This window comes from Gavia stellata, chromosome 14, assembly GCF_030936135.1.
Source record: "Gavia stellata isolate bGavSte3 chromosome 14, bGavSte3.hap2, whole genome shotgun sequence".
NCBI lineage: Eukaryota > Metazoa > Chordata > Aves > Gaviiformes > Gaviidae > Gavia > Gavia stellata.
In genome coordinates this window covers 3,421,634-3,436,655 of record NC_082607.1, presented here as the reverse complement: position 1 = coordinate 3,436,655, position 15,022 = coordinate 3,421,634, and the positions used below count along the sequence as shown (strand labels likewise).

General features: G+C 36.1%; 1 protein-coding gene across 1 annotated transcript in view; it reads left to right on the top strand.

Moving 5' to 3' along the window:
- The window catches only part of CHM (CHM Rab escort protein), a 69,415-nt gene that overhangs the window by 3,257 nt on the left and 51,136 nt on the right, over positions 1–15,022 (top strand). Inside the window, exon 3 of the mRNA XM_059824563.1 lies at positions 10,457–10,523. Within this exon, the coding sequence (XP_059680546.1) occupies positions 10,457–10,523 (67 nt within the window). The remainder of the gene's footprint in view (positions 1–10,456; positions 10,524–15,022) is intronic.

Below are 15,022 nucleotides of genomic sequence, written 5' to 3'. Positions count from 1 at the left end.
GAATACTGCTGTAACTAATTTCAGGATTTTCAGCATTCTGCATTTAAAGAATTACTTTGTCTTTCTTTGCATTCCTTTTTACTAAGAAGATACGTAAATGACTAACACTGTTGACTGACTGTTTCTTTTAATCTGTGTTAAATTACTCAGTATGGAAGATTATTCAAAGTAAAACTTTCATCTGTCTTCTCTGCTGAGAAATGACTCCTGAGGGAATACCTTAGCCTTGTCTTTAACTCTCTTGTTTTCTAATGCTATGAGTGTACCTATGGATATTTAATTGTTGTAATAACTGGAATGTTTGTGTTAATGATTTTTTTAACTGCATAGTAGTAATTGCATTCTTTTCTGCATGTGTGGCCTTTTTCTGGTTTTATAATTTGTGCATCTGTTGATTTTAGTAATTACATTGAGTGGTGACATTAGATTTGAATTTGTTTTTAACTCATTTAACTTTTTCCCTGTAGTAAGCTTAATGAAAATGGAACCTCACACTAAATTTTAGTCATCAGTGCTCCATTTAATGCTTAGGTTCAATTACTTCATCAATATTTCTATGGGAAAAGTAAATTTGCTTATTGAAAAAAATACTTTTCCTTAACCCAGATTAAACATTTTCTTGCGCAGGCAAGTTTAGAGCAAGGTGGATGTGTAGTACAAAAATACTAGTCCTGGTGGGTTCAGCAGCAAAAGTTTCACTACTATCATGGAATTTATATCAGTAGTTCTAAAAAAACCTAGATTATCATAGGACATAATTGGTGGGCATATCTTGAGGTTTTCGATGGCAGCACAATATGAGAATAAAGCTGTTATGATATTGTTCTTTTGTTCTACCCCCTTTTCTGTTGCAGTATTGAAGTCACTCTTTCCCCCCCCCCCCAGGCCTCTCATTCCTGCTTTTTGAATATAGTACTATAGTCAAGTTACCCACTAACCAAACAGGAATGGATTTATTGGATGATTCTCTGCCAAAGCAGATACTATGCAATATCATCAATCCTCAAAGCAGTTCTGGTATTTTGGAAGGTCTGTTTTTTGGAAAGTGGTATTCAGTGATTTTTATTTGGCTAAAAGCCTGGAGGATCTAGGTTTGGAGGGCTGATATAAGTGCTTGCTCGAGGAATTCAAGGTGGGCATTAGTCGCATTCATTTAAATGAATTCATTATTGACAAGCTTTTGTGGGGTCAACTTTTAGATTAGTGGAGGCATTAAAGTGGTAGTACATTTATAGCAAGAGGGAACATTATGAGTTCTTTGATAAATATTTATCTCAAAAAACAGGCATCTGTTTGAGAGTGAGACTCAGAGCTGGGAGTCGATGGCATAGCTTTTGTCTTTAGGCAGTTGTCAAATAGGAAAATCAGAGGCAAAACATTCAGCAATGTTGAATTTATGGCAGAAACCACTGTAAGGGCAAAGATTTGCAACATGGCTGTGTATATTTGTAAGTGATGTGGATAAGGATGCAGGGTCATTCTTATCTTAGAATGCCTTCAGCTGATTGGATTATATTAAGTCTTAACTTCTTAAACTTGTCTCTGATACTCTGGAAGGCTTGTATTAACTGTTGGTGAAGTTGTAAAATAAAGGATATGGCTCTTTAAAAGGTGGTTGTATTCACAAGTTTGTCTGCCAGTAATTCTAATTTTTTTGTAAAAAGGAGTTATTCATTATAAAAGCAGTCACAGTAAATTTTCTAGTTGTATGCAATTTTCTTTCCATTCTGGTTTTCAGTGGTTATAAATAACACATGAAATGACTTTCAAGGTAGAAAGCAGGAATCCATTTTGAAATATTCTATAAAATAAAGAGTGATTTATGGTTTCATATGATTTTGGCTGAAAGCACTCGGGCTTTGCCAGGTCATCAAAGTCCTGTCAGGAGAATCTATTATTTATTATTCGATATGCTGGGAATGGTGCAAGTACTTTATGTTTATCTTATGTAAGCATAGTGTTAGGAAAAATCACTTCCAGATACTAATACAATTTTTAAAATATACCATGAAAAACTAACCTAAATATTATAGATGTGAATGATGAAGTTAACATTGAAGATTGATTTAAAAAAAAATTGAAAAATGAGTAATTCCTAATGTTTTTATTGTTGCAGCATATTTTTAGGATGTGCCTCAGATGTTTTCTGATACATCTTTTGGGCTGATATTTTGGTTACAATTTCTTACATAAGTACACAGTCTTCAGTTTACATCAGCAGCTATTACAACAAAAGCTAGATGGAACACCAGCTGAAGATGGGTATTTTTTGATGTCAGTGGTCATTGTGGACTAATACAGTGGCACTAACTTGTAATGTTGATGTCTGGAAGGAGGAAATAGACCCATATTATTACTATAATTTGTAAATTAGTCATTACCTGTCCATGTAAATGTCAAACAAAATGGACACTGACTCACAGTTTTCTCCTCACCCCCCTTTTATTTTATTTTTTTGGTATTCTCCAAGTGTAAACATACCTTTATCTTCTTACTGACTTCTTTTTAACCTGACTAAAAATTGAGGGGTTGTTTTCTGGCATGCCTTCTATTCTGAATTTTTTTGTGTAGCAGAGGTGGTGTGACAGTTGCCTTGGAGGCTTGGACTCCAGCTGATATTTCAGATAGGATTCTTTCCCAGATACTGTGGAATGTCCCTCCCTGCCCTTGTAAGAAAATTCATTATTTTGTGACTCTTTGGTTGTCCTCAGCCTGTTAGTGTTCTTCAGGTTTTCCAGATTATATTGCTGATCTTATAAAATAAGAGACTGTAGTACTCCTGTGATCCTACTGTGAAAAATATAGGTAGGTCATCTGCATAGCAAGGTGAAAAACTGCTTTAGAAAAAGTCTTAGCAAGGTACTTTCAAATTCTAGTCTGAATCAGGAGTAATCAAAAAGACACGTTTTTCTATCCCCAGGAGAAAATGTCATTCCACTGTTAGGAGAGTGGTTGTAAAGCTGGTAATTCAGCCCTTCTATAAGAACTCATATCTTTGTAAGTCACTGGTGCACTGAGGTTGTTCTAGAGCCAACCAAAGCATTTTGTAAGGGCCTCTGTTGGTACACAGGTAACTATATGGAATTATTAATGTAGGAGAAAAGATTTTTTACTTTTTAAATCTCCTTTTATGAAATGTTTAAAAATCTGTAAGGAGCAAAGAGAGCAAGCTATCTTCCTGCAGGGACGCAGAAAAGGAAGTGAAAATATTAAGACTTGGGAAAAAAATAAAACTTAATTTGTGTCTTACTGTACAGATCTTTTAACATGTGTTTTGCTTTTTTCTTTGTCTCCTGCTATTGGTTGGAAACCAAAGATGAGATTCATAGCTGTAGTATGTGCTAGAAGCGTCTGCTTACAACCCTCTTTATTCAATACAATTTTTTTTTCTTTAAGATACAGAGAATCTTCCAGATTTTACCTGTCATCTTCAATAGATGTGATTCAAGGGGATGTACTTATATAGATAATATTTGTTTATATAAAAGTACAAAAATTTGATACTTCAAAAATTACCCTTCTACTGGAAGGTAGTCCTCTAATAATGAAAAGTAAAGCTGCCGTTCCTTCCCAGTAAACAGAATTCCTCTTGAAGTAACCTGCTTTCACGTGTAGTTCAAAAAGCGGTCTGCCAAACTGGGTACTAGTTTTTTCATCTATTACCTTGGTTCAGTGTCTTAGACATTCCATGAGCGAAATGTTTAGATACAGTAGAACTTTGCCACACAGTGCAACTCATCCAGTGCTACAATTTTTATGTAAATGTTTAATAAGCTAAGATTGTGTTGTATTTGTGCTGTTGTCTAGATCTCATGTATGTTCATTTTCTTGGGCTGGTATGACTTGGAGCCAAATTCGAAGTGCATTTTCTTACTGATTTCCCCCTGCCCGCCCCTTCCTCCCTCTTCAGAGAATACTGCTTGGATTGAGCATGATTCTTAGTAACAAGTTAAATTTTTATTTGGAGCGTAACTATCTGCTTGTGTTCCTTTTCTAAATAACATTTATTTGCACCAACTGTGAGATTCCATGTTTTGTGTTGCCACGTACCTTTGTAAGTACACAGATAACTATGGAATTACTGATGTAGGAGAAGAAACTTTTTACGTGTGGTTCCTTCCTTGACCAGTTATAATTTCTTACTTGTCTTAGTGGGTTGTTGTTTCTATGCCACTGCCATGTTCTGTAATGCAGAAATATTTTCTGATATTATTCTGCAGTAGAGACATATAATAAAATGAATCAAACCTATTATCAATTTTAATTAGCTAGCTTTAACTTAAAATATTATATACAATAAGTATTTCAACTTCATTTGTGATGAAATCATAAAATGCCTTTTTAGTTCTACATGTACCAAAAACATACCATGAAGGTTATATAGTGAGCTTCTCCAGAGTCAGCTGCTCTTCTCTTCTTAGAAGTTTGGATACAGACAAAATTTATTGCAGTTGATCAACTTTCTGACTCAGGAAGATTGTTTTGAAATTGTCTATGTTCCAGCATTTTTAATATATTTCCCTTCAACATTTTGTATTATGAAAAAGCCACTTGTGATTTATTTAGTAGATAGAGTGAAGAAAATTAAACATTTAAACCTTTTCAAGATGAAGCTTGTGTAATTCAGTAAAAGCTTATCAGCTGGATGACTGGGAAATAGTTTACAGTGAATAACTCGGGAACCAAGATGCTTCCACACATATGAAGCTGTTTAGTGTATAAATTGCTTGGGGCAGTGACTGTATCCATTTAAAGTCACTAGAAGAGGCAGTGCATCACTATAGCGTTACGTATAGCTGCTAATCAGAAGAGGCACAATGTGTAAGCCTGAAAATTAATTTTTGATTACACAGACATGAATTATAACTTCTCGTTTATTTTGTAAAGCTTTCAAAATCAGTTGGCTTTTAAAGCTGAAGAGTTTTCTAGCTTAGCAGTTATCTCTAATTTTAATTTTGTGGTGAAACTAGAAGTAGAATTGGTATCTTGATAACTGTATATGATGTGTAGCTAACTTGTCTATTTCTTGCTTATTTACTTATAAGACACATTGTTCTTGAAAATGAAAGTATGGCTGATTTTGCTTCATAGAGAAGGTCCAAAAATTCATGTAATGGACATTATCTTGATCAGAGGTTGCTGGAAACAACCAGATGTAGACTTCAAGGTCAGCTTGCAGTAGCCACATCTGTAAGATTTATTGAGATTAATCTGCCTCTTCTGTATCCAAGAAGCCTATAATAGAGATGGTGCCTAGACAGCTGGCAGTGAAAACTAGTGCTATCAAAAGTGGACTGTGTTCTCCATCATGATTGTCGTGAACCTAGTGTTAAACTGTCTGCTTGCTGGAGTACTTCATTCTGGCGCTGCAACTGTTTCTGATGTAGTCCTGGAATCTCTTGTGGCAGTTTCCAATGCATTATGCAGATAGCCGGAGAAACAGAAAAGTTTGTAGGACTAACTTCAGTTTCTACGTGCTGAAGTGAGCCATGCCACCATGTTTGTTAGTCTAATTAGAGCCAGCTTGTTACAATTTAATCTGCTTGCCATTTTTTTTTTCCAATGTCTTTCCAACAGGGTGCAAGAAGTCCAAACGCAGAAGGGCAAGTATGTGGTCAGCACTCTTCCTGGACCTGTACTAGAAAGACTAGAAAGCTGGTTCACTTTGACTTTATACTTGTGTTTCTGTGTGGCAGTGTCACAGATTCATGAGATAGGTGGATAGGTGTCAAGAAGTACCTATGAAATTCTACCTATTAGAACATCTTAGTGACCCAGAGATAGCTAATGAGTACAGTCCCTAATTTTATACTTATTTTAATCTGTCTGCAGATTGAAATCTTAAATTAATGTTCCCTTGAGAAGGCCAGAGCGGCTAATTTACCTAATACTGCATCTGATAAATGGAGGTTAGTAAGTGGCGAAAGAAGGCAATGGCTTTAAGGAATGATGGTATAGATTTCAACTGGTTCTAATCAGTCCTCCTTCAAGAAGGAAAACTCTTTATCTTTGTTTTTCCTGGTAAGAGAAATGAGGTGCAGGACAATTTAACATAATGCAAATATTTCATGTGTAAGCTTTCTAAAGGGGGAATATGAAAGGACCAGGAAGCACAGAAAGTGTTTATACTACTTGATAACAAATACTGCTATTTCTGAATTGATTCTGCCTCAAATACGAAGAACTTCTGAATCAGCATATTAAATTGATACAAGAAAGAATTGTATGGACTCCTTATTCCTGTACATAAATCCATTTTATGCTGCCAGATGTTTATGTATGAAATACTGAAGTCTGTATCTGTTGCTGCTTTCTTGTGGTTGGATCATGTGGTTCCTATTCAGACTTATTTCCTGCGAATACCGCTGGAAATCTAAAAATTGTCTGGATTTGGAACTTTATTTGAGAAAATGTTCTTTTGCAGTAGCCCTTTTCATTTCAGATACAATAAAATGAGATGTGTACTGTGTTTGTTGGTAACTAATATGCATAATAGCTTAGTAGGAAAATACTGGTTACTATTAATTATACCAGAGGGCAGATCTCTTGATGATTCAGTAATTTGATTACTGATTTTGATAGCAGTACAATCTTAATTTTTTTTTATAATCTAAAAGGAAATGTAGATTCTCATTTAGATCTTGGTGTTCTTTGATCCAAGTTATTGGATCCAAATCATTACTCAGCTGCCTGTTCAAAAACATTGAACATCACGAGTGACACAGTTTATCGTGCTAAGTCCTTCATCCCTTAAGCTGGCAAAACAGAAGCTGACTGTTCCCCAAGAGGGATGAGTGGTAGGAAGTGTTGGAATAATCCTTCATGAGAAAAACAGTTTAGAGATACCCAGCTTTATTTACTCATTAGGCATAAGTGAAGCTTCAGAATCAATATTAGGGATATAGCCTTTCCCCTGCAATCACTTGAATTCTGTAATAAATCATTATCTTCAAACCAAATTGTGAGTGAGAAGTTCTGGAGTCTGCTCTGCCCTGTAGCTAGGGTCTGAATGTGTTTCAAAATTCGAATATAATCCAGCTTACAGTTTTTGACAAATCAAAGTTCAGAATAGGAAGCTGTTTCCAAATAGGAACTATTTTTAAAAAGAATATATTTCTCTATTATTGAGTAATTTGAAGGGGACCTATTTTGCACAACTATGTGAGCATCCTGTAGGATAGAGTTCAGCTTCATGTGCTGTCATTAAATAAATCTCTACCATTTCTCTAAGGAGGCTTTTCCAAGTTAGTAATTTTTTTCTTATGCAGAGAGGGACTTATCTGTAACTATATTATAATGGTCTGTTTACCAGAGCCTTCTTTCTTGGAAAAGACTTTTGTGAAATAGCCATCATGCAGTCCAGTTTGCAGGTAGGAAGGAGTAACTTGCATTTGACAACACTACCTATTTTCCATGTGGTTTTATTTCTGTTGGAAAAGAGAATTCAGAAACTGGTGCCCAGGCACAGTCTTATTTATTTATTTATTACAGAGGTTTTGTCACATAAGAATAAGTGGTGTCTTGCTCTATCAAGTTGTTCTAAGAGCCTCTCCAAAAGCTAAAATGCATGGGCCTTGCCTTTCTTACACTTTCTCATTCTGTTGCCAGTGGGTACTCAGGGGCCACGGTATCTTGGAAGCAAAGGGTTGGTGAAGAAAATTGATGCCAGCTTTCAAGAGCAAGCAAGCTAATTCAGGGAACAATTTCATCCAAGGTTAATGGAAGAACAGACCTCCAACACAGTATCAATTGGATCAAGCTTAAAGCAATCAGTTATGCCCTAGTAGCTATAACTCCAGTCCTGGTCAGCCAGGCAGCACTGGTGATGTTTTACAACACTTTCTCAGTGGCTTTTATCAATAAGGAAGGAGAAACAATTTTCTCAATTCCATTTCCAGAGTAATATTCTCTGTGCCCAAATGAGGGGAAGAAAACCTTTTTCAGGAACTACAAACAAAATAGTAGTTGTAGATTCTATTCCAGATAGTTTATAGATGGAGAGAAATGAAACGTATATATGAACACATTCGGAGGACAGCTAAATGTGGAGTTGCTTTCACATAATAAGGCTGTGTGCATCCAGGATCTTGTGGCAGTCCTGAAGTGCATGTTGTAGTTACATATTTTCTCCTTGTCTCTTTGTTCAGAACAGCCTGTGTTTTGAGTTCTTCAAAAAATTCAACTCTAAAGACTATCAGCCTTTCTAGGCTGTGAAACGAATGTCCCAGGAACTGATGCAATTATTCATCACTCTCCTACCCCCAGAGATTAATTCCATGATAAGTCTTCGCTTACCATGCTGTGGAAGGTCAGCAATGCAAAACTATTTCAACTTTTTCTGGTTTATCAATTCAGAAAGGGATTTTCTTTTTTTAATCCTTCAAAATAGTAAGTGTTAAAAATGGAAAATTTGCAGGGAAGTTGTAGCTGCTTTCCTGGAAAATTTGTCATGCCTATCTTAACCCTCCTTCCTTGTATTGATACAAACGTGTACTTTTGGACTGTCAACACCACCGTGGAACTTGTCTGCCAAAAACTGACCATCTACTTCATGTGGAAGGAGGTCAGGAATGGCTGAAGATAAGGGTAGAGAGGTTGAACCTCTTTATTTTGATGGTTGTGTTTGCCTTTGCTGCCTTAAAGAGTTCACGAAACTGTGGTCTCCTGTATCTAAGTCCCGCTAGGTGTTTTCTAGACTGCATTTCAGGTTCTAGAATTAATAAAGACTAGCTCAGCCATTTAAAATGATTTGTTCCTGTCTCTGTGAGTGCTAAATTGTACTGAATATCCCATTAAAGTCTAACAGCTTCTTACCGTAGGTAAGTGAAAACTGAAACCTTACCAGTAGTAAATAGTTGTCCAGTAACCTTTAACATCTGGCATTATGTGTTTTAAATGAATCAGCAGATTGGCAACATGCTGACCTTCTATTCATTTGTGAAGGCAGTAGTCTCTCTGAGGGAACAGATAACTGCAGGCCTGAAATTCTCATGAAGATGATGTTTGGCGCAAAGCTAGCCGAAGAACTTTGTGCTCTACCACACCTGCTTTTGCCATTTCCAGTTCTGTCTCTCTTCAGTTGTCCTAGTACAGCTGCTTCTGGTGCTGCACTGTAAATCAGATCAGTGCAACACTCCTTTCACTTTGTTTAATCTCATCCCTTAATTGAATACATAGCCTAAGTGTCTCCTAATACCAGTGCCTTAGAATTTTAATCGCTTTTACTGAATTACCTGCTTAAACAGCCAATAGATCATTTAAAAAGAGATTTCAGCAAAGCTAGTGCCATACAGCCTTTTAGATAGCAAGCTATACTTCTTTTCTGAATCCAGTCAGAAATCCAAGTCATCTAACTGTGCATGCAAAAACCTGGTGAGTGGGAGTAGAAGTTAGAGAACAGCCTAGTTTGTTTATTAAACTTCCAGTTGGTGTCATGTGCCATTCCAAGCAGGTATTGCTGGTAGAGAAATAGCACTAGCCTGTTTGTTGTTTGTTTGGTTTTTTTTTTTACTACATATCTTTTCTAAATATAATGCAAACATACTGATTTGACAGAACTTAATTGCATGACATAGGAGCTTTTGATAGGGATATCACTTTAAGGACAACCACCTCAGATTCATTCTGTCCCTAACACTACTCTTAAATGTGAAGTGAAAGTGCACCTACGCTGTCAGTTTAGCTTTTCTGTTTATGCCCAGGTCTTGGTCTGCATGCAGAATATTGAGCATGCTCCTGGGCACTCTTTTGGAGCAAACCAATTAGTTCAATCGGAAACAAAGTCCAAATACAGTTCTGAGACCTGTTCACACTAGAGATGTTTGTCAGAGGATGATATGGAGGAGACAGCACCGGACTCTGCCTGCCATACACAATTGTTTAATGCCATCCCAACAGGTTTATATCCTCACACTTTCCAATGCATCCTTGGACAATATACCAGGGCATGCAGCATTTACCATAGATTTCTTAATTTTAAAACACCATTTTAATGGGTTATTACACAGTTTTCACGTTACATCACACACTCTGAAGTGAACAAAAATACACAAAAATGCCCTCATATAATACCTGTCTGTATCAGGAGGGGTACAGTTGCAGATCATCCCATTAAAATATGGGTATTGTTTTGCTGGCAAATGCTTGATCTGTTTAGGATAACAAGGTGTCTAGAGAAGACACTGGTGACAAGCTTTAACTCAGAGGTAGTAGTGTTTGCAAGCGACATTTGCTATGCAACTATTAAAAAAAAAAAAGTGTTGCATTCAAGAGGGTTGTAGGAAAATGTTAGTAGTGTTCATTATTTTAGTAACATGAGAGCATTAAAAATTTCAGTAACTCACATTGTAAACTTTCTTTTGTTTGAATTGCCTGTTTCTGACCAAGTTCTAACTTTATTTAATTTTTTAATAAGTCTTAGCATACTGAGTTCTAAAAATTGTACGTGTCCTTTCAGGTTTGCCTGAATCTATTATTGCAGCGGCATGTGCCAGAAGTGGCCAGAGAGTTCTTCATGTTGATTCGTAAGTTACGCCAATAATTTTCCTTTTTAAGAGTTAAACTGGCTAGAAGTATATCTGTGTCTATGTCAGTGTGCCCTTCAGGACTTGTGTTTTGTGTTCATCTGGCATCAAGTAATCTTATGCATCTGTCTTATTTTTGGGGCATTATTTCCATCAATAGAACAGGCAATTTTTGCATGCTAGCTCAGTAGTTTGGAACATAAGTGATATGGTCAGGGATGCTGTTGATGGCTCCTTCTTTTGTACAGACAGGAATGGTTACAGGTTTAGTGCCCTTCACTATCATTCCTGGCAGTAATTATCCCATTCTGTTTTTGTGAGAATCTTTACCCGAGCCGTTATCATTTAATGGCAAAATGTTGTACTGGTATCTCATTCGTATCAGTTCTCAATGCCTAGAGAAGTTAATACAAGTATTTTTGCATTTTAATTGTTATCAGAATGAATACAAGTGAAATCTGGCTGATAAGGCAGGAGACGAACACAGCACTCTCTTTTGTTTGCTGTCTTCTCTCTATCCCATGCTAAATCAGTTTGTAAGAAGAGTACCAAATACCACTGAAATTAGTTGATTCAAAAAGTACTTCTGTTGCACTTTGAAATAGAAGGATTTGCTGAAGCACTTGGAATAGCGTCTTTCATTGCATCCTTTTAAGAGATTCACATTTCATTTTACTTCTCTTTACCAGTTAGCCAAAGGTAATTTTTTTAATAAATTGTGTAACTATATGCTATGATGCACACTGTTTTTTTAGAGAAAAATAGTATCTTTGAACCTTGGCTTATTTGTACACCTGCTCAGCAAAATTTAGTAGCATGTCTCAAGTCTAGAGCTCTGGTTTCTGAGGCAAGCTTGAGATCAAATGCTGGAGCCTCAGCTGACCAAGACAAACTTTCAAAATACCCCTCTCTTCCATCTGCCACTTTAAAACTCTAATTTTCTCATAACTCTTTTGAGACGATCGATCATTACTAAGCAGCTTTTGAAGCTGCTTTCCTGTCTTGTGTTTTTCTAGAAGATAACAAATGGATTGTATTTCATGAGATTGCTGTGCTAGACACCTGCACTGTGCCTGCTCTTGTTCATTATGTGAGATCAAGGTATGATTATACAGATTTTTTTTTTTTTTTGGCAGCACTGCCACTGATCTTGATTGTAGCTGGCTCCTGTCCCCTTGCTGCTTTTTTAGTCCCATTGTTAGTGCACTTATACAATTTGCTGGGCTAATACAGTTTTGGGAGAGGGTCATAAGCAGGAAGCAAGGACTACCTAAGCAGCGCTGCTCCTGCTAAATGTTGTCATAGCCTAAAATGCATAATAATTTTCTAAGGTTAAACAAATTTGTGGAGTTCATCTGTGATAAATATTTGTGCATGCAACCCAAGTGGATAATTTGGTCAAATTTGACCTGAAGTAGGGGGAGAAAAAATCTTACGTGTTTAACTGTAAAATCATAACTGTTAATAACCAGTAAAAGTCTATGTGGAGACTAGTTTCAGGCAACCTGTTACCTCTTCTCTAGCTGATACCTGCTGGATTTCGGCAGAAATTGTGGCAGGTGGTTTTGAAGTGGTGGTAGCAGCAAGAATGCTCTGAGTTTAGATGCTTGGATTGTTAGTACTTGTTTGCCAAAAATTACAAGGTTCGCATAGTGTTTTATTCTTACACCATATTTTTGAGCTCTTGCCTTTCTATGAAGATTCTTGTGATATGCACCTGTGTGTCCAGCACCTCGGTTTAGAGACTTTTTCCCAGAGACAGTATACATGTTTTCAATTTTCTTGTGTCTTGCACCCAAGAGCTTAAAAAGGATATGCTTTCTGCTGTTCATTTTCTCTGAACACCATCGGTTCAGGATTAAACTTCTCTAATCTCTTTTGCCTACAGCCCTTCAAAGGACCCATTCATTTTTCATACATTTATTTCCAATTTGAAATCATACACAATTTCAAAATTTGCAAGACTAGCTCGCTAACTTGGTTGCATGAAATACGATTTGCAATTGCTCAGTTTGCTGTTATACTGCTCACAAAGTCTCTGGCTTCCTGTCTTGGACTGGAGTGAGGGCAGGTGATGCACTTCAGAATCAGTAGTTTCTATCAAGAGGAGGGCGTTTGAATTAAGAACTCACCTTAATGAATCTTCAAGCACCATGGACTATCTCAGAACCTATGGAAAACACCCAGAAACTGTAAGGAAAAAAATCCTTAAATGGGCTAATATTCTAGTATTTTATATCCAAGGGGATAGTACACAGCAAGGCAGTACTTAATGCTCCATATTTAAAGTAACTAATGATCCAGTTGAAACAAAGGCAGCTCTTAAGATTGTAATAATTTTAAAGAAATATGCAACTACGTAGTAGTGAAATACTGGAAGTGCAATAGGAGTTCTGCCATAGTGGCAAAAAGAATGCTTAGATGCAGGTCAAGCAGATCTTACTGAAGGTACTATAAAGACCTCGTGTATAATGTATATGGGTATGTTAATTTCAAACATTTTGGTACAGTAATTCTTAAATTGGCTATTAGATTGCCAACCAAAATATTAAAAACCCTATTTTAGAGCAGGCAGATATAGAGTGAATAAAATAGTTACGTTTGGATTTTAAGCTTAATGCACATAGTATGGGTAGACTATTTAGATGTTGTTAAGTGAACCATTTCTGTTATTTCAGTTGTTCATATTCGTTGGCTATCAAAGTCTGTAATAATAGTTAGCCACTGGAACTTCGATTTATTTTATCCATGCCTATTTTTAGCTATGGTGAAGAGCCTTTCAGAAAACTCGCAGAAGCAGGCAATTAGAACTGTGGAATACAGATTTTGTTTATTACTGTTTTCAGTTAAATATGCTCATTTACATTCACACATGCTTTTGTTTTCTGATGAAAATTAAGGCTTCCACATTTGATTCCTTTCTCCTGTGGAGTTATTTTCCAGCTCTAGTGCAGGCTAAGGTCAGGGGAAGGTGTTCTTAACCAAGATGTTCTTCACTCATATTAATAGTTGCCATTTTAATGGGTGTATGTGCTCGCTGAATCATGGTCTAGAATCCACATCTTGGCAAAAAAAAATAGAAATGTTTATACCGTACAAGCCCTTCCCCATAAACAGGGAAGCATTTCAAGCCATCTGCTTTTCATGTTTAAGTTAGTACTCTTGCAAAAAAAAGCCTACCAAAACCAACAGAAAACCCCCACCCTGATGCCATTTGGATTTTAAGTGAAAAGTTAAATCTTAGAAAGCTTGCCAGAGATTCATCTGAGTTAAAACATTTTATCTACTATATGTCTAGTTTAATATACTCATTTCCAGATGAATTTTCAAATTTCATTTTACTGAGGTAGCACTATAATTGAAAATTCATCCAAAAAAAATCTGTTACTATTCAGAATATCAATTTTTAACAATATATGCTGTTCCCTTTTTGAAGGATCATGAGTTTAAATCTTTTTCAGAGTATAACAAAGTAAGATTTGGGGTTACTGAAATACTTGTTTGTATTAGGTGTGCTGCGTTGATTAATCTTTTGCTCTCTACAAAGGTCTGAGTTCAGTTACGCACAAGGTATAGAAAATGTATATGGATAAAGTCTTCGTTTATAGTTTGCTTGCACTCATTACCTTGTGTACGTCATGTTATTACTTTTAATCTCCAGCCATGTTTGCATTTATCATAATATACTGCATAGGTGATTATGGAAGATAGTTTCGAAGTGGCCTATTATAAAATACTAAGTTCTGAGTTTGATTTATAAACACTGTCCAAGCATTGCCATCAACAGTAGCTAATCTTATTCAAAATAGTCACTTCACTGCAGTGTTGCCATAAATTCCTGTAGACGGATTTTAAACTGAAGTTAGCTTCTGCCAAATAGTAATTGAAGGAGCTCTATTTCTCTGTGCCAGCTATCTGTCTCAATAAACGTAAAATCTGTGGTTCTTTTCAGAGAGCTACATTTACTGTAGATATTAATGAGCTGTTGACATGTGAAATTTCAAGGATATTTGTTAAGTGATTTAGAAAAGTAATTTGCAATTTAAAATGCGGAGATTGGCACTTAGTTTAAACTTGAAGTTGCTGAAGACAGGTAGATCAAAACTAAAAGTTGATTATTTGAAGTGCATATACTTCCCATACTAATTGTTCATATGCATAGGACTTTCTCTTGATGGCTTGCTATGTTTTCTACTTTTGGTCCTTTGCTTATTTGCTTCTTATAATTATATATCTATATAGTTATATACTAGTTTGGTTACTGAGGATGGGGCAATTAAGTGAGGTATGTTTAGCTACATTTTGTATTTGATTTTCAGCCTCTAGAATATAGCATTTGTGGAGTATAGTTCTATTGTCTACATCCTTCCTCATTGACGACTTTATCTTTCCATATAGAGTTTAATTCAAAGGCAAAGGATTTTAACTCATCTTTTCTGCCCAGTTTGCTCTGTTTACTTCTCAGGTCTTGCTTCTTGACACCTATTGTGCTTCTTATT